This window comes from Megascapheus bottae, chromosome 10 (assembly GCF_031878675.1).
Source record: "Megascapheus bottae isolate mThoBot1 chromosome 10, mThoBot2.hap1, whole genome shotgun sequence".
Taxonomy (NCBI): Eukaryota; Metazoa; Chordata; class Mammalia; order Rodentia; family Geomyidae; genus Megascapheus; species Megascapheus bottae.
In genome coordinates, this window is record NC_143518.1 from 19,287,931 (window position 1) to 19,315,408 (window position 27,478).

General features: G+C 39.9%; 1 protein-coding gene across 1 annotated transcript in view; it reads right to left on the bottom strand.

The window, feature by feature from the left end:
• The window catches only part of Lamc1 (laminin subunit gamma 1), a 99,778-nt gene that overhangs the window by 24,814 nt on the left and 47,486 nt on the right, over positions 1-27,478 (bottom strand). The window contains exons 2-11 of the mRNA XM_090340289.1: positions 15,741-16,045; positions 12,086-12,216; positions 9,564-9,730; positions 5,883-6,071; positions 4,713-4,830; positions 4,053-4,151; positions 3,795-3,931; positions 3,223-3,345; positions 2,941-3,130; positions 2,392-2,504 (exon numbers count right to left, since the gene is read on the bottom strand). Of these exons, the coding sequence (XP_090196415.1) occupies positions 2,392-2,504; positions 2,941-3,130; positions 3,223-3,345; positions 3,795-3,931; positions 4,053-4,151; positions 4,713-4,830; positions 5,883-6,071; positions 9,564-9,730; positions 12,086-12,216; positions 15,741-16,045 (1,572 nt within the window). The remainder of the gene's footprint in view (positions 1-2,391; positions 2,505-2,940; positions 3,131-3,222; positions 3,346-3,794; positions 3,932-4,052; positions 4,152-4,712; positions 4,831-5,882; positions 6,072-9,563; positions 9,731-12,085; positions 12,217-15,740; positions 16,046-27,478) is intronic.

Consider the following 27,478-nt stretch of genomic DNA (forward strand, 5'->3'; position numbering starts at 1 on the left):
TAATCCATCTCTAGACAAGGTAATGGTAAAGGTTTTCCGATCACTAATGTAGAAAATAAAAGGTAAGGACAATCATTTGAAGAAAGAAAAATACAAGCAAGAGTATGTAATAAAATAATGTGTTTAGTCAGTATTTTTGCTCCTTTGCCACAGAAGCAGGCACTAACTCTAAAGCTCAAGGATGAGAAGGCAGGGAAAATACCTGTTAATTGGTAATACTCAACCTTTTAATCTTTTGCCATCTGTAAGTAACAGCAAAACCTAGTAAGTTAGTTCTAATATGCAAGAATACTTCTGACAAATAAACATTTATCCTAAAGCCAGTATGTCATATTTCACAACGCTTTTCTCTTTTCACCAGGATACAAAAACAGACGAAACCTTATAGTGATTAGACTAATGGCTCATCTGATCCAGTAGTGTGCCTGATAGGACAAGCAGCAAGAGTCTACTTGGTGATATCCTCATATGCCATTCATTCCATTCTCTAGTCTTCTGCAGTCGAATACAGTAAGAATATGTTTCTCCCTTGCTGTGAAAGATCACTTGCTGTTTATAAGATTCATTTGGAAACTGACAACCTAAGGCTGAATGTTATTTGTATTATCGATTTGAACTCAACTTTTAATACAGTTATTTTTTTTTGCTGAGTTAGATCATAACTCATGATCTGGTTAAGATCTATCTAATAATATATACATTCTTCTCTTCCTATTCTAAATATATTCTTCCTTCACTTTTCTTCCTACTCCCAAGTTATATAGTCCATCTGCTTTCCTTCCCTAAAAAAAAAATTTCTTAGAAGACTATGCTTTCTTTTACTACACCTTCAAATGAGTTTTCAGAGCCCTGCAATTTGACTTCAGTTTCAACTCCTCGTACAAAATACAGAAACAGAAATCCTCACCTATGATTCCTTAACCACTGGTACCGGTCTTCCCACTCTTACCAACAATTTTTCTTTTAAAAAATTGTGAGCCAGGGGCCGGGAGTTTGGCCTAGTGGTTAAAGTGCTTGCCTAGCATGCATGAAGACCCGGGTTCGATTCCTTGGTACCACATACATAGAAAAAAGCCGGAGGTGGTGCTGAGGCTCAAGCGGAAGAGCTCTAGCCTTGAGAAAGTCCAAGGACAGTGCTCAGGCCCTGAGCTCAAGCTCAGGACTGGCAAAAAAAAAAAAAAAAAAAATTGTGAGCCAATTTATGACTCTATAGACATAATGTTTTATTACATAAATTAATATGTATCTATGACAAATAAACCCTCAGCCTAATTTTAATTATGTTCTAAATTCTAAGTGCCAGTGATTGTATATAGATTCCCTTCTTGAATACTTGTTTGTTAAATACATCATTTGTAATATGATGCAAAAATCAATGTTAATAAATTCTTTAATAAAAAAAAATCGCGATCCAGTAGAACCAGCGGCTACTCAAGAGAGCTGAGGATTGTGGTTTAAAGGAAAGTCCTGAGATTTATCTCTAATAAACTACTCAAAAAAACCTGGAAGAGGTTGTGTAGCTCAAGTAGTAGAGTGCTAGTCCTGTACTTTCAGAATTCAATCCTCTTTCTTGTTCCATGTTTTCTGTCATGTTTCCAAGTTTAAAAATCAATGCCTATAGGATGAATGCCTTCAAACTCCAAATCTCTTCCTAAGACCCAGGTGCACATTTCTAACTATTTACAAGACATTTTCCTTTGGATGGTCCCACAAGCATCTCAAAAAACAAGTCACCCAAGGCTTTTATCCCCCTCCCAACATCTCTCTTACTCTACCCCCTACAAACAGCCTTACCTTCGTGAAGAAAAATACCCTTGTTTTAAAAACAATTTAAGGAGCATAATTTTTAAGTGTTTGTTTATATAAAATAATAACAAATGTTCACTGAATATGCAATTTTTTTATAAATTAGAACATGGTTCAAAAAGCACTTGATCACTATATAACAAATAAAAGAAAATGAAGATTAGGCAACTGAGCCAGAAGAATTATTTAGAAAATCTGTACACAATGTAAAACCCAACTGGCTTATGAATTATAAAACAATACTCCTTACATTAAAACTTTAGCAAATTTTCTCCAGGCCCTTGAAAGGCAGGTTAAAACATGTAATTCATGCAAAATGTGGTAATTACCCTTAAGGATCAGTTTAGTGGTGTTAGATGAGGTAAATATTTTCATTATCATGGGTCTTTCTGCCATGCTCTTCTTACACAGGTCTCTTAAATTAAGATCATAAACACCAAAAAGCCAGAAGTGGAGCTGTCACTCAAGTGGTAGAGTACTAGACTTGAGCACAAAAGCTGAGGGACGTCGAGGGCCCTGAGTTCAAGCCCCAGGACAGACACCAAAAATATTAACAGCATTTATTATTATTAGATCATAACCTACTTCTCTCACTGTATGTCCCACGGATCTTAATAGAGGTCAAATTGCTTAGAAGCTTCTGAAATTCGAATGGGGAAAGAGTAGGCCTCCAAGGATAATCTGTTGCTTCATGGAGCCTGGAGAGGAAGAAAAGTCCAACTTAACTTCTGAAGAAGAGCGCTGAATTTTGCAAAATCATTTCTTGGTCATTTATGCTATCAACAACGCAATGTGCTAATTATCCAACCCAATCAGAAAGGAAAAACATTAACAATGAAGACTCCCTTTTATAAAATCACCTTGATAAAAGACAACTTTTTCTTCAACTTATGTCTTGAGGCCAGATGAACTTAGAAAAAAAATACAAAAAAAAAAAACAAAAAACACTTTCACAATCAGGTCAACTCTTATTTGTTTGAGTCAGAGTCTCACTCCATAGAGCCCAAGCTGGCCTCAAAGCACTCTGTGACCCACACTGCCTTGAAACTAAAAATCCTCTTGAGCATTCATAGTGCTGGGATTGGAATAATGTCACCATGCCAACCTCTGATTTTACAAAAAAGGCAATTTTACCTGAAGTTGTACTTCACTGTGGTTTCGCTCGGATAGGAATTTCCCTGAGCAATCAAGGGTACAGACACTCTCAAGCCAGCTCCCTCAAGCACCAGGTCTTCTGCAGAGAGGCGAGTGTCCCGCCGGTCCACTCGGAAGGAGAAGGAAAAGTTCTGTCCGTAACTCAGGACCTGGTTGCCCAAGAACTTTGCTGAAATCAGGTACAAGATTGGCAAGATGGTCAGACTGAGACTAAAGAGAGGCAGTACCTAACAAATCACGGTACTGTCCAGCCTCACTTACCAGGGGCAACGAAGTACCTAGGAAAGTAGCTATCGGAGATCACAGCGATATCTCGTCTCTCAGAGGACCAGTCGAGAGATGCTTCAGAACCATCCCTCTGTTCTACATGCCACCCTTCCTCATCTGCAGGCACAGCACAGAGACACAAGCACTTTCACATCACAAACTCCTTGCGTACAGGCCCCACAAAAACATACATGAACCTGAGTTCAAGCCCCAAGACATACAAAATGGAAAAAAAAAAACCACCAAATAATAAAATAAAAAAATAAATACATGAGTGCACCCAGCACCTTGAAAGTCATCTATGAAAGTTATTGAATAGGAGGATCCTACAACGAGACCTATATAATGCTACATCTGGCCTTATTATATTTATGTAACACTACTCACTACAGCAAATTCTAAAATCACATGCATGCGCTTATTAAAGGGACACCTAAGGAAAATCATGTATGTTAAATAACATGAAATGTTTCCATCATCAAAAACCCTTAAAGGGTACTGACTTAAAAACAAAGTAGGGGAGGCATACATTTGTTTCAGGGGGTTGGAAATAAGGTCTAAATTACCAATCTGAAAAGTAGAAGATATGGTGAAAGCACTGTAGCCAACTGCATTTGTACAGACAGAAGAATGCCCAAAGCAGAAGCAGGGTGTGCAACCCTGAGGATTCGATGACTCCAGATTAAAGAATCCAGGTTTGCATCTGAAAAACATTATGAGACAGTTTTTTTTTCTGCCAACATGATCAGTTCTTCTCTTTTTTCTTAACCTAAAGTAGGATAACAGTGGGAAAAAAAAATAGAGGTAGAGAAAAAATGAGTTACCTCTCACAACTGAAGCCTTCCACATTGTCCTTGCAAACACATCTTCCTGTTTCCATATTACATTCATCTGTGCTGCCAGAAGGATTACAGGAGCATGGTCTGTTTGATGAAGAATAGAGTAAGACAATGAGAGAAGAGCAGGGAAGAAAGAAATTTCACACAGGGCCAACTTTCTCTTTTACATAACAGAATTTATGTACAGTTCATATAGAACAAAATAAACCCACTTGAGCCAAATCTCCTTTTCCAGCTTCTTGCTAGTTAACTGGAGGTAAGAGTCTCACAGACTTTCTTGCTTGAAAGAAAGACTTTCTCACTTTGAACCATGATCCCCAAATCTCAGTACTTAGAGTTACAAGAATGAGCCACAGGTACCCAGCTCCTGAAGTCATTTTTATATTAAGATTTGATTTTAACCAAGGGGCATTAATCATATTACTATATCAAAAATTCTGTTCACTGTATAAGCCAAAGCTCATTATTTGTAGCTAGTCTTGAATCTTGCTAACAATTATTATGGGGAAAAATGTTTACTTGGCTGTCAGTAAGCTATAGATGTATTATATGTTGACTATACATAGATATAGACATATTGTTGACTATACAAAGACTCGATTAATACATAGATTTTGTCCCTTTTCTGTTTTACTGGCATTTTACCTGCACCCTGCCTCAGTGAGGGAATGAAATCCTGGCTGGCATCGATCACACTTGTCTCCCATCACTCCTGGCTTACAGCTGCATCTGCCATAACTGTCACACTGTGTGCTCAGAGAACCTAAAGTTGAAAGAAGTCACCATCAATTACGGATCTGAACAATCATGCCAGTGAGATCAATGGGTAAGAAAGATAATCAGTAACCAAAAGTGATGTCTGCCAATCAATATGTAATTTCTAGATTATAGAGGGAATAAAGATCAAATTTTTAATCAAAACTCTCAATGTAGGCCGTGATAGTTTAACTTTCCAGGCATACCATAAGGTGGATCTACCATCAATGATGAATAAGACAGATCACTGTACGTTCAAACTATATAATGCATGTAAGATCAGTAACCTCTCTGGGGCAAACTGAAGTTCCTTCATGTCTCTGCTTAGGGTTTAAGTGTATATATAAGTATAGATAACAAAATAACAGCCCACCTCTAAAAAAAGTAAAATGGTGTTGGGAGCCAGAGTGGAATCAAACTGTACCTTGATTTGCATCAGACAATGGCTTTATTGTCTTATTGTTTTCTGGCCTTATTCTGTTTAAATGACCTGAGATTTACCATATGAATGTAACACCTGGAAGTTCCCGGGGTCTCAAGGAGGGAAGAGGCTGGAGTGGAAAATAAACGCGGCAGTCTTGGCAGTCTTTTGCTGGACTGCAGACATCCCGGACCCGGTGTGTCTGTCTCTCTTCTATTTCTTCCTAGTCCTTGCCCCCTATTTCAGGAACCCCAATCTGCGAACCCTGGTTTGCTGCTGGCTGGCCCCGGCAAAATGGACTAAAAAATGCCATGCATTTCTAGACGCACAGCAATATGCTGAAAAACAGGCCAGATATATAAGTAGACTAAACAAAATCATTAACAAGGAAGATCCTCTTATAGTCAAAGTTCAAATGGTCTCTACAACCCTGCTGCTAATTATTTACAGAACCATTTCTCAGGCTTCCACACGCTAGAAAACCCTCTAGGAGTTCTATTTGTTTAAAGGGAGTAAGGGTAGGGGTAGAGAAAGATTCTCAGTCATTTACACACTACAAATACGTCCATGCCTCCATACTCAGTGGTGCAAACTCCCAGGAATTCATAAGGTGGAAGTAGGTCCTTCCTGTGACTTACCAACAGGATTGCAGTGGCATGGAGAACAGGCTTCATTGTTCCCAAGCCGGAAGAAGTTCTCCCGGCACCGCTCACAATTGGCACCATCCGTGTTATCCTGGCAGTTGGTGCAGTGGCCGCCATGGCCAGTGGAACGGTATAGTTCAGGGTCAAAGTAGCACTCCTGCGATCGGCCATTGCAGTCACATGCTGTTGGCCAAATCATACGTCATGTCAATCACATAGTGTATTGGGAAAAACAACACCTAAAAGACTCTGAGGAGGTCAGGAGTTTGGCCTACTGGTAGAGTGCTTGGTGCCTAGCATACACGAAGACCCGGGTTCAATTCCTCAATAGCACATACATAGAAAAAAGCCAGAAATGGTGCTGTGGCTTAATTGGTAGAGCTCTAGCCTTGAGAAAGCCCAAGGACAGTGTCCAGGCCCTGAATTCAAGGCCCAGGACTGGCACAAAAAAAAAAAAAAGACTCTGAGGAAGCCAAACCCTAACTCCCTCTACTTCCTCCATCTTTCTCCCCATAGGTGGCATAGGCTAAGAATGAGCACACATGCATTACTTACTAAGCATAACAACAACCAGGATGTCAATAAAACATTTTATGATGATCAGTTTACTGAAAAATACTCACCCTTACGGAAAAAAATTTAAATTTAAATTAAAAAACAGGACTATTATAAAATAAAGGAACTCGCAGAAGAATCTGCTTCCAGGAAGTTGTCCATAGGTAAGTAAAAACTAAGCCAACTCACAATTTCCCTGACTCTTTATCCTCTACCTCTCGTACCAACCAGAAGACGAAGGTACCAATTCAGACACACCTGCCAATTTTTTATTTAAGCCTCAAAAAAATGATTCAGACAAAAAAAAAAGATTCAGATACAAAGACATGACACTAATTTTCTAAGTGCCAAATTGCTTGCATAACCAGAGCAGGGAAACTAGAGACACGTGCATTAAAATGAGTGCCTCTGAAAATGAAAGCAGAATTAAAGGAAAATGTGGATTCTCCAGACACACCCATCTATACCATCTATAGGAGCAACAATCCCTAATGGGCCCTCTGTTAAACAACCATATTGTAATAACAAGTACCTAGGGCTGAGGACACCACTCAAATGGAAGAGAAACTGCCTAACAACCACAGGACCTTAAGCTCAAACCCCAGAATTTCCAACACAAACAAAAACAAAACAGCAACAAAAAACGATAGTAATAGGTATAGACATTTCAACTCTAAATAAAATAGTTTTATTGGTTTCCAATGAAGCAGGCTATTGTTACTTTTATTTAATGTGAGGGTTTTACTTTAGTGCTTTGTAATATGATGTGGAAAAATCACAATGAAAACTCTCTTCCTTGTACAAGAAATATATGCTAATAAGTCTATAAAATATTTAGATACACATATTATCTTTTTCTTCTTTTCTTCCTTCCAAACAATCAATTTTTTTATGACATAACTGAAAGCTCTTTTGTTTTGTTTTGTTGCTGGAACAAGGCTTAAATTTGGGGTCTCATGCTTTTCTTCAGCTTTTTAACCACAGCAGCCACATCTGGAGTCTGGCATTTTGCTGATTAATTAGAGGTGTAGCAGACTTTTTGGCCAGGGCTGGCTTCAAATCACCATCCAATAGGTCTCAGTCTCTGGAGTAGCCAGGTTACAGGTGTGAGCTACCAGCAAGTGGCTTAAATGTAAACCTTTACAGAAACTTGAGTCACTGGCATCAAAACCTTGAGGCTTTAGATTCGTTTCATGGCACCCTCTTTAGCTATTTCTTTTTCCTCAAGCTGCCCTAGCCAATCAACCCAGCCAATATCACAGAGCATAGCAACCCTTACGTCCACACTGCTCCAAGCCAGAGTTAGTGCACCTGTCACACCTTCTTCAGTGACAGCAAGCAGGAGAGAAGGAAGCTATGATTTATTTCCTTGTTTTCTAGCCTCAGAGTCCTGATAGCACTGTAACAGTCCCATTACCCCACAGCTTCACCCTTTGAGGAATCCTGGAGAGATACCAAGGACCAAGACCAATTGACTTAGTTCCTCCTCGAATCCTTTTAGCTCCAGCAGCCAGCCAGTTCATTGGCTAATGCTGGCAATGTTTCATTTGTTTTTCTTATGATTTCCTGTGTAAACTAAACATAGGACATGATTAAGAAGAATACTTTTCAATCCCATGTGTCTATTTAGATGCTTTGTTTTAAGAATAGGTCTTTTTTTCTTTTTTGGGGGGAGGAGGGTGCTAATCTTTATCTTATATCTTCCAACACAGGATATTTCAATGGAATAAAAAAGGGTGAGCAAATGCTTAGAAATGCTGGGGGAGGCTGTAAATTTCATTTACAACTCGAATGAAGAAGTCTGCTACAGCAACTCAATACAACTAGTCATGAGCAGGTCCCTTCTTAATTTTTTTGGCCAATAACTGCTACAAGTTCAGAGTAGCTTCTTTCTTATGTCCAGACAGTATTATGAAGGAAACCGGAGAGAGAACAGAAGGACACTACAGTCACTTTTCCAGTTTGTTATTTTTAAGTCCTTAGCAAATCATGATTCCATGCTTCCTTTCTCCTATATTTTCTTTCTGTTTCTTCAGAATAAGCCACAAAATTATGAAGGGATAAACAATGCGTTAACTTGTTCATTGTGCCTTCTCCTAAGAACACAGAACCTAGTCTTCCTCACAAACCAAAGGGAGGCAGGATTCCCCCCACTGCCCTCTTTAGTGAGATAAAGGAAAAATAATTTTGAGACATGATCTGCTGAATGCAGACTTGGTCTGGAATCATTGTACCTGACACATTGCTGGTCAAGAAGGCTGCTTGAGTAAGTTACATACTGACAGGAAGAACTCTGTACCTGCAGGTTCCACACCCACAGACTCAACTAACTGCCAAGTGAAAATACCTAGAAGGAAGCTTCTTGGTCTTAACATTGCAGTACAAGAATTATTGACACAACATCTATGTTGCATTAGGAACCTTAGTGAGGTTCGAAAATATACAGGAGGTTGTATGTTTGTTACATGAAAATACTGTGCCATCATATATAAAGACTGTAAAGTCACAGATTTTGGTACCTGAGGAGTTTTCTGGAACCAACCTCCTGTGGATACTGAGTAACAGCAGTGTTTTAGATGATCACAAACACTAGACAGGTCATATTACAGAGGGCTACATCGTACAATGATGGTAATCTAAGCAAATTTCCAAATCTTGAAGATACTGCTTCCAAGATAATATTCATGAAGAGAACACAAAACTAGAATTTTTCCTTGGCCAACTGCCTTCATCTGTGACTTTCCTATGAGGGCATGTATGCAATTTACTGTCCTGGTCACTCAAATGACTCTACATTGCAGAGTTTTCCTTTCAAGGGAGAATAAAAAGGGGGCTGGGAGTTTGGCCTAGTGCTTCCCTAGCATGCACTAAGACCTGGGTTCGATTCCTTGGTACCACATACATAGAAAAAGCCAGAAGTGGTGCTGTGGCTCAAGTGGTAGATCTCTAGTCTTGAGAAAGCTCAAGGCCAGTGCTCTGCCCTGACTTCAAGCCCCCCAGGTCTGACAGAAACAAAGAAAGAGAGAGAGAGAGAAAGGGTGGGGGGAGGAAACCTCCCATCCCATCTTGCCCTTCTAGAACTCTCAAGATAACCCAGCAGACCATGCCAGCAATACTCACGTAGGCACTCGCTGGCACTGTCAGCAGTCGCCCTCCTCCATGGCCGATCGTTGAAGAACGGAAGGCACTTCTCACAGTCTACTCCATATGTGTTGTGCTTGCAATTACACACCAGTTTGTCATACTCATTCTTCACACACTCACTGGCATGTCCGTTACATTTACACCTAGGGAAAGAAGAGACATAGAGTACTAAGACGACCTAGGTCTATAGTTCTCTTTCTTTGATGGGTCCCTATCTGGTACTGAGAGAAAGGTTATGCTGGATTCATAGAATTGAGTTTGACAGTGATCTTTTCAATTTCATTGAAGAGTCTGATGAGTATTAGAGTGAAGTTTTCCTTTGAAGGCCTTTTAGAATTTGGTTGTAAATCTACTGCATCCTGGGTTTTTCTTACATGGAAGGTCTTTTACTGCCATTTTCATTTCATTACTTGTTATGGATCTATTTAAATGGTTTAAATTTTCTTGGTTCAGTTTGTATATCAATATTCTCTAGGAATATTTACATTTCTTCCAGACTCTCCAATTGATAGGCTGGCACAGAGATTTGCAAAGTAATCCCTTATAATCTTCTGAATCAATAGCTATGTGCATATGATCATCTGAAATGATATTTATCAAAGAACTCCAAGAAATGGAAACAAGATAGCTTTTTCTTTCTTCTTTTGCTGCTGTTGTTTTCTGTATCCTTAGTCTAGTTTGTAAGCCAGCCCGGGCACTAAAGTCCGTGAGAATCTTATCTCCAATTAACCACCCAAAAACCAGAAGTGACTCTGTGGCTCAAGGGATAGAGCAGTAGTCTTGAGCTAAGAGCTCAGGGACAGCACCTAGGCCCAGAGTTCAAGTACCATGACTGACCAAAAAAAAAAAAAAAAAAAAAAAAAAAACTACTTCACACTTTCCTGCCTGAGCTGGCTTTCAACCGTAATCCCCAGATCTCATCCTACTGAGTAGCTAGGATTGCAGGTGTAAACCATCCATGCATGCCTGTCTATAATACCAACTTTCTTAATTTAATTGTACCACTGTTCTCCTTAACATTAAGCTTTAACATTACAGTCCTAATAATTCTTCCTTCACAATATAATGTTCCTTCTCATTCTATTCTCACTAGTTTGTCAAGTACTTCTTGTCTAATAGCTAGACTACACAGTGTCCTAACAGGACTATACATTCTCTCACTTTTATCTACTTTCATGCTGGGTGTATACTAATCTTCTTAAGCCAGTGTGGAGATCACAACCTTTGTCAAAAAGTGTGCCCAATTTTTCATTAGTTACTGTTTGTAGCAACTCACTGAGGATCAACTCTACACCAGAAGCACAAAAATAATTTTTCATAAGGGAAGAAAGTCAAGGTTCTTAGCACCTAATCTAGATGTCGTCTCTTCTTTTCTGTTCCTATTTGTTCTTTAAAAGCCAACTCAGATCCCACTCACTTACACAGCCTGACAGTTCTGTGTTTTTCTTGATGGCATATATTCTTTTTATAGAAAAATTATTATGATGCACAGAGGGGCTATTATTTCTCAGGCCATGAGTATATTTCTTTTTAGACAATGTCATCCATTTCCTTGCTCTCTTCCAGTTTTTCCATCCTGTCCCTGCCCACAAGTTGCATAGTTCATTCTCAACAGAGTGTCCAGCGAGTATCACTGCTGCATTTGTTCACTCTTTGTCCCTCCATTTCTATGGCATCTTTTTTTACTGTAGCCTAATCCATTTGTTTAAAACAACTGACTAAATTGTATTGTGTATCCCTTAAAGCAAGCACTTGGAATTGGAAATGTTCTAGATGCTTTTCAAAACTATTTTGGAATATTTACATATACATAATGGGATATCTAGAATGAGACCAAAGTCTCCTATAGAACTTCACAGCATGAAAGTAATTTCATATAATATTTTTAATGTGCTTGCATTTTGATTGTCCTCTTGGGACACTCAACTTTTTTTAAAATTTTGGAGCATTTTAGATTTTGGAATCTGGCTTAAGGATGCTCAACATGTATTTATTTTATATTATCTTAATTTTTATTTTTTTTAGGACAAAGTCTCACTAAAAAGCCCAGTCTGCTTTAAACTTGCTATACAGTACAGAATGACTTCAAACTTAATTCCAAATGTTAATTTTATTGTTATTCACCATCATGTCTGGCTTGTCAACTTGTATTTACCCTATCTATTTTTAATGTCCTAGAAGTTCATAACCTTCTCAGGTCAGTTTTGCCTTTCTTCAGCAGCTTCAATGTACCTATGGTAAAGCTTTATCCTTAAATAGTAATTGAAAATTTACTAAAAGTATTGATCTGATATGGTTTTAGAAAACCTGATTGCATAGGTTTCTAAGAACGGTAAGATTTGATTAAAAAGAAAAAGTTCCAGTTTTCTGCCTGTCTTTTCATATATGCATTCTCCCTAACTCCTGACACTCTTGTTGCCTATAAAGAAGTCTAACAACAAGCCTCCATGTTCTCTTCTACACCAAAGCTTTCAAGGAAAATCTAATAGCCTACTTACCTTCCACCCACGGCAAAATCGGAGATTGCATAGTAATAGGACTTGAGGACTTTGGGATCATTAAAAACTTCATCTCCAAAAGTGTTTAGACGATTTAGAGTTACTCTGATGTCAGTGGCAGTTACCCATTCCTGCCAGGGAAAAGACAAAAACAGAAACACAAATGAGTAGGGACTAAAGATGAGACACAGAAGTGTGATGACAATTTTTAAATAGTTCACATATCATTTTTAACTTATGATCTTTTTTTGTGCCAGGTCTATGAAAACACTCAGTGACTCCTTTTTTTTCCCCTTTGAGTCTTCCCATCTTGGATTACCACAGACATTGCTTCTGTATCACTCTGTTTCAAAAAGCAATACTGCTAATTTTTTTTACAAGATGATTAAAAGTCTTAAAATGAACACACCTTTTGAAATCAAACCTATATTAGGCACTCAGTGTTCGTGTACCTTCTCTCCATCCCAAATCCACAATCCAAATATAGTCAGAGAACATACTAGATATTCTGGTCATTGTCTCCCACTATCCATTTAGTTACATCTATCCCTTTCTCTAGGCCTAGCTCCTACTCATGAACCCACTGATGTAAAAAGTAACATGTCACTATACTGACCTGGGCCAATCAAATGTAGCCTGAATTTGACTTGACCTTTTTCTGGATACTCCATCTTAAAATCGCTATACCCTCCATTATACCCTCCCAAATCTCTATTTCCTTCTCCTGATTTAAGAGGAGCTTTAAGAGGTTCCAGGAAACAAATGTCTGGTTTTATTTACTGCATGTTCCTAGTGTTTTAACACTCAGCAGTTGTGCAAAAAAATAATTGTTGAGTGAATAAGTTTGAAGAAACCATATCTGATCAAGTTGAAGTGTACTATAATAGTAGAAGACAAGAATAAAGGTGTGCCTGAGCACTGGTGGCTCATGCTTTTAATCCTAGCTATTCAGGCGGCTAAGATCTGAGAACTGTAGTTCAAAGCCAGCCTGGGCAGAAAAGTCTGTGAGACTCTTATCTCCAATAAACTACTCAGAAAAAGCCAGAAGTGGCACTGTGGCTCAAGTGGTAGAACACTAACCTTGACCACAGAGAGATGGGGAGGGAAAAGGAAGAAAGGAAAAAGGTTGCACAGTTTCCCCCCAGGGCTTTAATTAGATCTAAGACCTTATAATAAAGGCCTTTTCATTAAACTAAGATGTATCCGATGCTCACATACTAAAATAATGATCCTAATGAATCACATCTGCCCATGCCACTCCCTGTACAGTCCCTTTCCAGGCTAGTTTTAAGCTGGGATGCGTGGGGCTGATTCTGCTGAAGGGACACCAGCAATGTGATGCAAGCCAAGGCTTAGGAAGCACTCTGCACGGGGACTTTCCCTATAGGAATACTTCCTCCACCACATAGAAAAGCCAAGCCTAGCCACCTAAGGAAAGAAGACCATAGAAAGGAAGGGAAAGGGAAAAGGGATATGGCTCTGGGCTGACTGCTTAGGTGACTGAGCCCAGGCTAACACAAAATCATGAGAAAGAAAAAACCATGGTTGTCTAATGCTAAACAATGTTGGGGTTGATGTATGACATATAACCAACCAAAGACAGGGACATCCCTAGACACTGTATGTCACCAGTGCAGAAATGCAGACATCTATGCTCCTAGAAGGTTCCCCCTATGAGCAAGAGACACACTTCTAAGAACCATCGCTTTAAACTATGCTTAACACCTGACATATAGAATAACATGGAGAGCTCATAAAAGCTAAACTTCATAAAGCTTTGAGAATAATTAGAAAGAAGAAATGATGACTTCACCATATCCAAACTTGGAACTCAATAACAACTCCCTCATGGCCACAGTGGTAGGAATCTGGTAGTTTCCTGTAACATAAGTAGCTAAACATATCTCTTTGGTACTTCTTATATCTTCTACAGGCTTCATCTTCATCATACCTCCCTTTTACAAAAGAGAATGAAAGCTTCTCCAAAGCTGATGCTAAGCCAATTTATGGACATCTTTAAAAGAACAGACTCTGAAGCTAGATTTTACAGGGGTTTTTGTTGTGGTGATGGCAGAACCAAGAAGTTTCTCCCAACAACCTACAGAAAAAAAAAATACAATGGAGAGCAGGGCACTAGACTCAGAGAAACATCCCCATATTTTGGCATTGCTCAAAATCACACAACCAAATTAGAAAATGAGCGCTTGAATATAATAATAAATTCCAGGCAAAACAAAAGATGAAAGAGGTCCAAGTTCTGATTATTCACATTTGTAATCCTAGCTACTGAGGAGGCTGAGAGCTGAGGATCACAGTTCAAAGCCAAGTTGAGTAGGAAAGTCCAAGAAACATTCATCTCTAACTAACCCTCTCTTGCCCCCACAGAAAAAAAAAAACAAAAACACAACCAAACAAAAAAAATATAAAAAGAGCCAAAGTATCCTCACATAATCACAATGGACAGCGGCATTTTAAATTCTTCCTCTTGCTAATTTTAAGGAATTTATTTATTTTTGGCAAATCAAAAAGAGGGAAAGGATACAAAGAAAACTGGACAGATAGGCTAAGTATCCTCTTCAAAATATCAGAAGTACAAGTTCCTGCCAGGCACGGTGGCTCACGCCTATAATCCTAGCCACTCAGGAGGCTGAGACCTGAGGATCATGGCTCAAAGCCAGCCCAGGCACTAAAGACTGTGAGACTCTTATCTCCAATTAACTTCTAGAAAACCAGGAGTGGCACTGTGGCTCAAGGGGTAGAGTGGTAGCCTGGAGTTGAAGAGCTCAGGGACAACACCCAGGCCCTTGGGTAGGACGGTAGCCTTGAGCTGAAGACATCAGGGACAGCGCCCAGGCCCAGAGTTCAAGCTCTACAACAGACCAAAAAAAAAAAAGGTACAAGTTCCTGCTTCAAAAACTAATGTTAATGGGGCCGGGAGTTTGGCCTAGTGGTTAAAGTGCTTGCCTAGCATGCATGAAGACCCGGGTTCGATTCCTCGGTACCACATATATAGAAAAAAGCCGGAAGTGGTGCTGAGGCTCAAGTGGTAGAGCTCTAGCCTTGAGAAAGTCCAAGGACAGTGCTCAGGCCCTGAGCTCAAGCCCAGGACTGGCAAAAAAAAAAAAAAAAAAACTAATGTTAAGGGCTTGGAGTTTAGCCTAGTGGTAGAGTGCTTGCCTAGCATGCACGAGGACCCGGTTCAATTCCTTGGTACCACATACACAGAAAAAAAGCCAGAAGTGGTGCTGAGGCTCAAGTGGTAGAGCTCTAGCCTTGAGAAAGTCCAAGGACAGTGTTCAGGCCCTGAGTTCATGGCCCAGGACTGGCAAAAAAAAACAACAACAAAAAAAACCCTAATGTTAAAACTGTTCAGTTTTGGATTTTTTTTAAGGTTTTTAAAAGTTGACATCCCAGGATGTGTCTACATGCTCCTATGCACAAACATCAACCGGGCATTAGGAAGGAAAGGGCCTTCCATGCATTATTAATAGTGCCCTGGAGTACAGCGTAAAATCCAGCTGCCTGTCTGTGGAAGTAAGTTCTCCTCAGACCCCTCTCCAGGGCAGAGGGAATCTGCCCTTACTGCAAGCACCTTTGCCCACCTGGTATGTGCTGGGCAAAAAGGATTGGCTCCCCTCCATTTGGAAGTGCCTACCTGTAGCACGGGGCTATTGTCGAAGTTGTAGGCGCTGGGCCTTCCTTCCAAGGTTGAAAAGGCCACATTGCCCCCAGTGAGGGGAGAAATGTCACTGAATTCATCTGTGCACAGAGGCTGCTGCTCATCCTCTCCAGTTCTGATGAAGCCTCGGTTGGCCTTAGAATAGGTGTTCTCGCAAGAACCACTGTAGTACTGGTAAGGGACCCATGGCCCGTCCTCTCGAGTGCGCTTATAGATGGCAAAGCTCTCTGGGCGGCTGGTGTGGAACTTGAGGCGCACATAGGTGATGTCAAATGCTTTACCTGTAGGACCAACAATCAGAATTCACAAATGTAGATGAATGTAAAACAGCACCCTGCCCTCCCCATTCCTGGTTTGGTTTAATGAGGAGTCAGGTCATCTTGTATACCTTTAGACATTAGTCTGGGAAGATTCCAGAACACACAGCACCCTGATTTTGTCCAACAGGCCATCCTAAAACTTGAAACATTTTTGCCTGTCTCCACAAAAATGACTAATTACTGCTGAGTTCATACACTGGCTCCAAAGACCTGGTCATGAGATGTGTCGCTGAAATTTTGTTTGCAGTGAAAACTGGCATTACAAAGGCAATGTTAACATAAGTTTATTAACATATTTTTAATAAAACTGAATAAACAGCTCATTGTTAATGCTGATACCTGAACAAAAGCTTAAGAAAGGAATATTGTTGCTCACTTTCTAAATGGGTCTTCTGAGCACTCAACAGACATTGATGTGTGTGTAAGCATGTGGGGGGGGGGGCATGCTGGTAGGGGAGCTTAAATGTTAGCCTTTAGTTTTTTTCCATTCAAGTATGGCACTCTACCACTTGAGCCACTGCTCTACTTCAGGCTTTGTGGTAGTTGATTGGAGGTAACAGTCCTATGGACTTTTCTGCCTGGGCCGACTTAGAACTACAATCCTCAGATCTCAGTCTTTTGAGTAGCCGAGATTACAAGTGTGAGCCACCAGTGCCCAGCACCACTTCAAAACATTTAAACCTTGTTACTTTGATGCAGGAGAAATGATCCCAATACCATCCTACCCAACCTACCAAGTGAAGAAATGGAACCTTTAGGAAGGCCAGCGCTTGGGAGATGGAGATAGGAACCCAAGAGCAAAGAAGAAAAAAACACCCTCCCTCAGTAGCTCAACAAAGAGATGGAAGGCTTATGGAGGTTGTATCTGAAGATGTTCAAAAAAGAGTAGGTAAGAAGCCAGCCCTGAGCAGGGAAGGGCAGCAAGAGGGAGGAATCAGTGGGCTTAGCATGATCTTATGGAAGGGATGGCCAGTGTGTCCTCAGATGTCATTAATTACCACTCATTCACATATTAGGCCCTTTTTATCTATTGCTTAACACTTCTACATTATAACAAAGACTGCACTGTAGTAGAAATATTTATTGAACACAATTACATGCTCTGTCCTGTGCTATATACACTGTGGGACAGAAGGTTTTGGACATAAAGGCTCCCTTCCCTTCAGGAGCTTTCCTCCTAACTGAATTAACTCCTCAGGAAGAACCACCCTGACCTTCTCCTACAAAGGTTACACCCTAAAAAAGGAACTCCTGCCCTCCCAGAATAGTGAGGAGAGACTACCGCTGTGAACCTAGGTCAAGTCCTTCAAACTGTCTTTGTCCACCATAAAACAGATATAAGATATCATGTCTAACTCTACATCTTAGCAGAAATCTGATTACCTTTGCCTGTATATATGTATGGTATATGCAAGTGTATATCTTCAGGAGAATGAGGAAAAGGGTGGAAAAAAATGCAGCAGTGGTGCTTACTGGACACAGAAGAAAGTCAACCATACAGCTCATGGATGGAGACAGGAGGAGGGACTGGAAAAGAGTAAGGAACAGAAGACACTGTATGAAAGGAAATGTGCTCATTATCTGACTCATGTAACTGTAATCCCTCAGTACAGCATCACCTTTATAACAACAATAAATTATTTTTTTTTTTGTCGGCTGGGTGTTGTCTCTGAACTCTTCAACTCAAGACTACCACCCTACCCCTTGAGCCACAGCGCCACTTTTGCTTTTCTAGAGGTTAATTGAAGATAAGAGTCTCATGGTCTTTAGTGCCTGGCCTAGCTTTGAACTGTGATCCTCAGATCTCAGCCTACTGAGTAGCTAGGATTATATGCCCAGAGTAAATTGATTTTTTTAAGGAGATGAATTCAATTTCAGATCCACTATATTTGGAGTGCCAGAAGATCATCTAGACAAGAGACAGTATCTAGAAAGTAGCTGGATGCTACTGAGTTGGCCTGAGTTGGACATGCGGTTCTTCATGGTGTAGATGTTTGATGATGAAGCTTTAGGTATGGTAGTGAGAACAGGTAGGCAGTAGAACAGAGCTAGCTTTCATGATCACCCAGACAGAAAGTAAGTAGACAAACCAATTTGTGCAGCATTGACCAGAAGAAGACATGAAAAGGGTCAACATCAATGATGTTAAAATCTTCTAAAAATCAAGTAAGGCAATGCTTAAGAAGCAGAGCCACAAAGAAGTCACTATACATTTAAGGAGAACCAGGAAGTAGGGACTCCTGGCAGGGAGTGTAGTCAACCTGCATTAGGCTGAAGGGGAACAAGCAGGAGAGGACACTGGAAAAAATACAGGTTCAAGGTAAGATTTGTTTTTCCTTTTAGTGTTCAGGTAGGAAAGATGAGCAATATGCTGTGCTAGGACCTAGGAAAGTCTGAAAACACAGGTGAGAATAAGTGCTGGCTTTACCCAGAAGAACTGGCCTTCTTGCTTTCTAACTATATTGAAACTAATAGTGTTTCTGGTCACCCGAGTGCAATGAAGACCAGGGCACTTGCACTCAGGTTTGAGGGAAAAGCCAGGGGTAAAACTGGATGAAGAGTATAGAGAAATTTAATATCCAGTGTAAGTAAGGAGCAACTGACTTGCAAACAGGAGGCTTTTTAGGCAGAAACAGGCAACTGAGAAGAGGGTAAAGGTGCCTGGATGCCTCTGCAACATCTGAAGCCGCTCAGCATGCAGCTCCCTCTTTCCCTAATGTGATGGGAGAATAATAAGATAAGGAAATGAGTTTCTTCTAGGAATTTGGAATATGGTCTGGATAAATAAGAAACTGGATTTTTAATGGAGAGAGTGAGTCTGGCCACCCCATCATGGCCACATGGTAGATACATGGTAGGGTCTGGTATTTTATCTTCATCATGGGGGAAGGAGACACCCCACCCTGGGGATGGGCGTGCCTGAATCCCTGGAGGCAGGGGCAGGCACTTAACAGATAGGTTACTAAACCTGTTAGTCCAAATTCCTTGTGACCCTGTTCCCTGATCTGACCCTATTTAGGCCTGGACCAGCTCAGATGCCATTTTGCTGTACCACATGTCTCTATGTTCATGTCCTATCTCCTGGCTCTTCAGTGGCCACCATGGTATACCACTTTAGCTCTCCACTGGAACTGAATTGGTTTGTTTTTTACTGATTTTGATCTTTTCTTTCCTCTCTGGCTCAGTTTCCAAACAGTATTAAATGCATTTGCTGGCTGCTGGTCTTTGAGACAGGAGTCTATACTGTAGTAATCAGGCCTTTTAATAAAGACTCCAAGAGGGGCGGGGAGTTTGGCCTAGTGGTTAAAGTGCTTGCCTAGCATGCATGAAGACCCGGGTTCGATTTCTCAGTACCACATATAGAAAAAAAGCCAGAAGTGGTGCTGAGGCTCAAGTGGTAGAGCTCTAGCCTTGAGAAAATCCAAGGACAGTGCTCAGGCCCTGAGCTCAAGCCCAGGACTGGCAAAAAAAAAAAAAAAAAGACTCCAAGATTATGCCTCTCAAAACGTGACTTCTCCATTTTCTTGCTACACAACAGAATGGAATGACTATGATGTGAGTGATTGAATTATCTGAAATTACCTTTAACCAAAGATAATCAAGAACTGGAAAACTGAAGACTTTCTTTTTGTCTTGTCAAATAGCTATGACTAAGAGCTACCATGGCCTTTCTCCTCATTCTTTATTGGTCCATCTTATTCAAGCCACAATGACAGAGTAAGGCCTAGGTAACTGATGGGTGAACAGAAAATGTGTGCTTGTCTTCCAATTCCCTTTAAGGTCAAAGAATTGAACCAAATGGTTTAGGAAATGGGTAAGTGCAAGTGTGGATGAATTCCAGCAACTCTCCAACTAGAACATCTTCCACAGCTCACCTCATGTTCACACACAGGAACATGAGCCATGGATATACACACCCTCGAGAAAATATTTAGCTTCTGAACCTCCTACAGCCTCTCCCCCTCCCCCTCCCACATTCCTTCCATAAACAAAAGAAATTCAAGTGCAGATGTTTAGAACAGAGCACACAAAATTAAGTAATAATGCTCCACTCTAAATCCTACTGTTCATGCTGGCAGAGGCAATGAGAGAAGAGGAGGGGGCTGTCTGAACAATGAGAATTCAGCCTGTCAAGCCAAGGAATTCCATTTAGGCCTCCTACGTGGTGAAGTATTTCTAATCTCTCTGAGTAGGGTAGAAACTCTTCCTGTCTTAAGAATTAGATTCAGGCACTTACTGCTGGGGGGAACATAAATGCTTCTCTGTTTGGTGCAGCTCAGAAGAATTCCATGAGGATGTACTGAAACAACCTCCTTCACAGTTTGGTAATGAATGACAATGGCCATACAGAATTGTAACAAAATTTCAAAATGCCCTTCCAGGGCTTCAGTAAGAAGAGAACTAGTTCATTCTAAAAGTATTAAATTGGGAGTCATTGGCTCACATTCTTATGTGCTAACTCTAGAAATCATCTAGGTTCCCCTTGCAGCCAGACTTAAGAACATAAAAACGTTAATAACGTTATAGAACCAAGTCTATTAGAACTGAAGTATGTTTAGGCTACTAAATAGCATTCTCTAAACAGTTAACACAAACAGTTGGGACAAAAAGCAACTATTTGAAAACCTTTTCAATTTTGTTAGCATAACTGCTGGCCTAAAAAAGAGTTCCCAGGACAACATGACCAGCTGCATTCCAGCTGTTTTTTGTTCCACCTCAGCAGAGGGATTGCATAAATAGAGGCTTACCAATTAAGATAATCTAGAGCCAAGTTAATGCTGAATTTGGGATCCTCAAGCAGACAACACATAAATGTGGTCATTTAAGCACAGTGGCTTCATTCCCACTGCTGAAAACTCTGTCCTAATTGCCCATAGAAGAGCTACCACCTAAAAGGTGTCTTTGAAATAGATGATTTCTGAAAACTGACCCTGCTCCTTCCCTTAAATCTCTGAACTTCCTGTTCATGGGCTCTCCCTTCACAAGCAGCCAAATGCCAACAGTACAAGAGGAAGACAAGACCATCTCACAGAAAACACATTTAAACCAGCATTTCAAACGAGGAGAAGTAAACTGTAGAGCTTTGTAGAAAAACCGTAATTACCAACTAACTTTATTATACAACAAATGAGATGAATCTTACAATTTCAGAGTATAAGATCTTCAATACATGAATAAAAGGCTTTGGAGTCACATTTTCCAAGTTTCTATCTTATCATATCTGTGCCACTATTAAAGGCAGGAAGACATGGCAGGAACAGCAGAGCTGAATTACAAAGCACTTATTTCTATGCTACTATGATGAAGTGTAGCAGAGTGGACACAGGGAGATAAAAAGAGAAGTAAAGAAACACTGTAGGATTTTTTTTTTTTTTGCCAGTCCTGGACTTGAGCTCAGGGCATGAGCCCAGTCCTTGGACTTTCTCAAGGCTAGAGCTCTGCCACTTGAGCCTCAGCACCACTTCCGGCTTTTTTCTATGTATGTGGTACTGAGGAATCGAACCCGAGTCTTCGTGCATGCTAGGCAAGCACTCTACCACTAGGCCAAACTCCCAGCCCCACTGTAGGATTTTTTTAAGCTAATAAAATTCTAGACACCAATGGCTACTTATAAAAATAATGATGTGTTATGGTTATGGAGCTTGGAGAAAACAAAGATTCAAGAAGATAACACTAAATAGGATAAATTCATAGTTCTTTATGTAAACTAGATTTCTCATCAAGAATCAAAGTTTAAGTCAAAGAGCACAATTACGCTCCCTGTCAATCTCCAAATGCTACAGCACTAACCTACAGCACCAATCCTCAAAATTAAAATTTATCTGCTGGTATTATTGCCCAAGTACAATACTAAAAAATGTTCAACATGTCAACAAACCAAAGGACCAAAATTGTTTTGACCTAGTGCAGCAAATTAAATATAATTTCATAAGATAGCCATTTTATGAACAGGGAGAGAGATCTTCACTAAACATAACAATGTCAAAGATACTCGGAGGGCAATATAAAATAGCAACAAATTATGGTTTGCACGCTTCACACATTTTCCATTATCAAAACACATGACAGGGCCAGGAGTGTGGCCTAATGCTCACCTAGCATGTATGAAGCCCTGAGTTCCATTCCTCACTATCACATATACAGAAACGTCAGGAAGTGGTACAGTGGCTCAAAGGGTAGAACTCTGTCTTGAGAAAGCCCCAAAACAGTGCCCAGACACTGAGTTTCTTGGCAAAAAGAAAAAAAAAAAACTTGAGATTTTCTAAACCTATCTTTATAATTTTATGTGACAGCTTCACCAAAAGAGACAAGTTTCCAAGTGAAAATTCTAAACCAAGAACTGGGGAATATGCCTTATTTAACCTATACTCATGCTTACAAGACTTAATACCAGCCCTAATTCAGGCTAGTAGGTCACAAACATGCCTGAAATCCCAGCTGACCTAAAGGAATGAGGAAAGCCTTCACTCCCACTTATCCTAGCTGAGGTAAAAAAAAAAAAATCTACTCAACCTGCTAATAAGCCCATTCTCCCTTTGAGAACTGACTGAGACAAGGACTTGCCTGAGTTACAGAGAAAGTACAGATAAGCTAATCACAACACTTAAGAATAATAAGGCAGTCATGTATGGGCTACCAGAAGAAAAAAAATCTGTATTTTAAAATGTGCAACTATACAAAAGTACATAATTTTATAGATAATTATTTTTCTTATTCTGTAATATTCACATACAACTGAGAACTGAGTTCTGTTGTTTAACTTTGATACTGAATGGTGAAGAATGATAAAATAGTGAGAAAATAATTATCCAGGGGAAAGATTCTAATATTTAATCATAGTAGTATAATTATAAAACTAAAAACAAATCTAATAATACTCTTGTACCCAAGGTCATGGGAAATGGAGTATTGTATTTTTATTTACTCAACAACTATTTACTAAGTCCACTGTGACTTAGGACATTGGAACCTTTCTTCTTCTCCTTCCCCTCCTCCTTCTTCTTCTCCTCCTCCTCCTCCTCCTCCTCCTCCTGCCAGTCCTGGAGCTTGAAGTCAGGCTGTGGGCCCTGTCCCTGAGCTTCTTTTGCTCAAGGTTAGTATCTACCACTTAAGCCACAGTTCCACTTTTGGCTTTTTCTGTTTATGCGGTACTGAGGAATTGAACCCAGGGATTCATGAATGCTAGGCAAGCACTCTACCACTAAGCCACATTCCCAGAACTGAACCTTTCATTTTGCTAGAAGCCTTTCACCCTTTAATTTCTAATAAACTGGCTTTTAATTCCTATAGACAATACATTGTCTACATCTCTCTTTAGCAGAATAAATAACTATAAATACCACATATCTAAAATACATAAGTGTCTCTCTCAGTTTTCATAGTTACTTATTGCAGTTTCTTTCTGAAGTCATGTATTAGGTCAAGGTTAACAGCCACGATTGGCCTTGATAACTGCTCAGGTCCAAATTCTTCCATTCATTCCACAAATATTTGCTTTGTCTACTAGTCAATATTCTAGGCATTGGGGCCACAGCAGGGAATGAGATACATAAAATTGCAACCTAGCAGAATGTATATATAACCCAATAAATCTGGTTAAGTAATGGTTAAAAAAATAAATACAAATGTTCTGTGTTAAATGGATAGAAGTATAGGAAATAAACATATTTAACATATTTAACCTAATGTTATCAAAAGACAGTCTCACTGGCATGGATATGGTGATAACTGAGCAAACACCAGAAGTGAAACAGTGTTAACATGGGTTGGTGGGAGGTTGGGAGAACAACCCAGGAATGACAAGTACAAACACCCTGAGGCAGGAGCATGCAGGCAAGTTCCAGGGAGTAATGAGGTCAGAATGAGTAAGACAGAAGGCATTACATTAGATGAAGTCAGAGAGGCCGAGGAGAGGGAAGGGCTGCTCATTACAAAGGTCTTGTATGCTACCACTGTAAGACCCTTTCACTAAGAATGCACTGGAGAATTTTATAACATGCCCAGGATTGTTCTGGCTGCTGTACTACCAGATCACAGAGGGGAGAAACAAAATGATGTGGGGGAGAAGTTGCCATAATCTGGGTAAATCAATAATGGTAGCTTGGTCCAAGGAAGCAGTGGTGAGTAGTGATCAAATTCTGGACATAATTTGATTGTGGAACTGATGAGTTTAGGAAAACTTACTGATTAGGTATAAGGGCTATCTAGGCATTAAGATCAAGTTGCCATTTATTTCAAGAGGAATTGAAAGCTGAATACTGGTGAAACATGGATCCAAGAAGCCAGCCTGTGTAGATAAATCCAACATTTAACTCCAAGAATCAGTAAAATGCTGAGAGTGGAGCTATAGCTGGTACTTAAAGAGAAAAAGCCAAAACAAGAGTGAGAAGTCTTGGATTCAAGCCTCAGTACCAGTATACTCCTTCTCCCGCCCCCTCCCCCAAAAAAAGATAGAGATGGAAAAGGGGAAAACTGAGAGCTCAGTTTGGGGTATGTTTATTAGATTTGCAGTGAACAGTGAGGGCTTTACTGGGTGGTACAGATGGATTAAACTGGGTCCAGATCCACTCTCCCAAAGACTCCCCTCCAGAAGAAGGATAGCTGTTTCCAGGTTAAGTATCTAGACCTAAAAGACTCTTCTGCCCATGCCTTGAGCTCCAGCCCAGGACTGGCAACAAACAAAACAAAAAGATTCATCTGGCACCCAAACAGTTCAATCTGCAGGAGCTCTAGACAGCTCCTGTTCATTACAGCCAGCCCAAGTCAAGATTCTTCCAATAATCTGGTTCATAAGATATTAAGAAAGATACCATACTGTCAAGCTTCATTGCCATGAGTTCTATTTCAATGGGCCTGCGTAAGATACCCAAACTCAATACACTTTAAAGTATTACTGGCGATGTTTATGTATACTTTAACATCTGAATAATATGACCTTACTATAAACTCTTTTCCATCCTGTTCTCATCCTGAAAGATTGAGACAGAAGGAAGCCCCCTCTCCTGGTGCTGCACTTAGAGTGAATTAGGCTCTTGTAAGTAGTTTCTTTGATTTTCACATAACAGGCATTTCAAGGGACATTTTATTGTAAATGTCTCTTTAAGACACATAGGCATTAAATACAGCAGGTATTTCTTACTCCATGCCTTAGGAGGCTTGAGGTAGAGAAACCAGCTGAACCAACTTCCCCAACACTTTTCTCCATGCCAATTTCCTATCATAAACTTGCATTTTTAAGGCCCTACTTCCCATACCAGGGGAGACAATTTTTTTAGAAATCTACTAGGGATTTCACAGTAGGGATTTGACAACATTTATTGTCAAGCTCCCTGTAAGTCAAATTCCTTATCCCTTTTAGCTTTTTTTCTTCCTATCCCAATAACTTATGTTTGATACAGAACCACCAGTAATTCTCCACAGTAAGGGACAAAAGTAGTGTTAAACCTGCGTTTCAGGTGCGTGCAAGAAAACACTTTGGGGCCGGGAGTTTGGCCTAGTGGTTGAGTGCTTGCCTAGCATGCACGAAGACCCAGGTTTGATTCCTCGGTACCACATACATAGAAAAAAGCCAGGAGTGGTGCTGAGGCTCAAGTGGTAGAGCTCTAGCCTTGAGAAAGTCCAAGGACAGTGCTCAGGCCCTGAGCTCAAGCCCAGGACTGGCAAAAAAAAAAAAAAAAAAAAAAAAAAAACTTTGTCTATTTAGCAAAGCCAGCCAGACCCAAAGAAACACGTTTTTATGGTTTCCTTCATTTGTTGTAGCTAGAATGTGCCTATAAATCCACAAATAAACACACTGGATTATAAAAGACAAAAAAATACACTTGGACATGATACAGGACTCGAGACATTTACACAATGAGTCCAAAGGAGGACATTCTTCGGAGAGGATCACAAAGACACAATAGCTACAAGCACATGACCATATAAAATGATGTTTATTGAAATGTGCTCCAATAAACTGAAACAAGATGGTTTGCCCCTTCCCCTGTTGGTTTTTTGTTTGCTGTGACTTTTATCTTGTTTGTAAGTTTATCTGTCTTGGGGAGAAGAAGAGGAAGAGCAAAGAAATGGTGGAACAGAGATTGGACAAATGGTTTGGTAAATATCAACGTCTTTACATGTTTTACTTTCACATTATATTGTGTTAAGTTATACTGCATATTACATTGTTATATATTGTGTTGTTATATTATAGCGTGTGTACGCGCGCGTGCGCACACACACACACACACACACACACACACACTGATAATAAAGATGAGTAGTAGAGAAGGAAAGTTGGGAAATGAGAATTAAAACCATTTTAGAAAACCAGACATGGATGTTCTAGATTTTAGGTTATCTCACAGCATTCAAACCTATTATACATGCTGTACTTGTCTTTTCATTTTAGAAATAAAACTCCATCTCCAATCCTGTCTTCTTTTAGGTTCACACCCGGGCTGATCTTCAATAGCACAGAATCTAAGACACATGTTAGCACACTACATACACCAAATCTCTAGCAGCTATTTTTGTGAATTTTTACTGGAATAAGGCCCCACCCATCGGCTGCTTTCATGGTATCAGGACATGCCCTATGGAGGGCATGACAAGAAAGCCTAAAATGTGGTTCTTTACAGAAAATCTGTTGGCTGATCCTTGATCTAAGAAAACATATTTTATTTGTGGGGGGGGGAGGGGGTCTGGTCATGGGACTTGAACTCTGGGCCTGGTTGTTGTCCTTGAGTTCTTCAGCTCAAGGCTACTGCCCTATCCCCTGAGCCACAGCACTACACCCAGCTAAGAAAACAAATTTAAAAAAAAAAATTTTTCACTAAAATTTTTTACCTCTCCTTTGTAGAGCATACTGTTTTAACATATGGCCCAAGGAAATATGAAATTTCCCTCTACTGTTACCCAAAAAAGCAGAAGGAAATCTATTCAGAAATTTTGCTAGATTAACAATTCAAATACAGTTGATACTTAGAATTATTTATTATTTCACACAAAAGCTTTTATTCTTGCAAATGAATAAGGAACACAATTACCAGTATAGAGGCAAAGAGGATAAGAGATCTAATTTACTTCAAATATCAACTCTGTAATAATATCCTTGAGTTCATACAGCTCATGAAAATGAACCAGTGAAGCGGAAAGACAAGGAAAACAATACTATTGGAAAAAATGGCACCATTTTTCCAATGGAGGCCCCTCCCAGGCCTACCCCAAAGAGTAACAGTGAAAGGAAGAGAAGTTGATTAATTAAGTCAAACAGCAATCATAGGATAGCAGGAAAAATGGCCTGTCAAAAACTGCTAATAAAATGGAAAATGCAAACAGATCTCTAAAAGAATCTCCCTCTCTTGTCCTTTGGGTAGGAATTAAGTACTTCACATAATGCTTCCTTGTCCC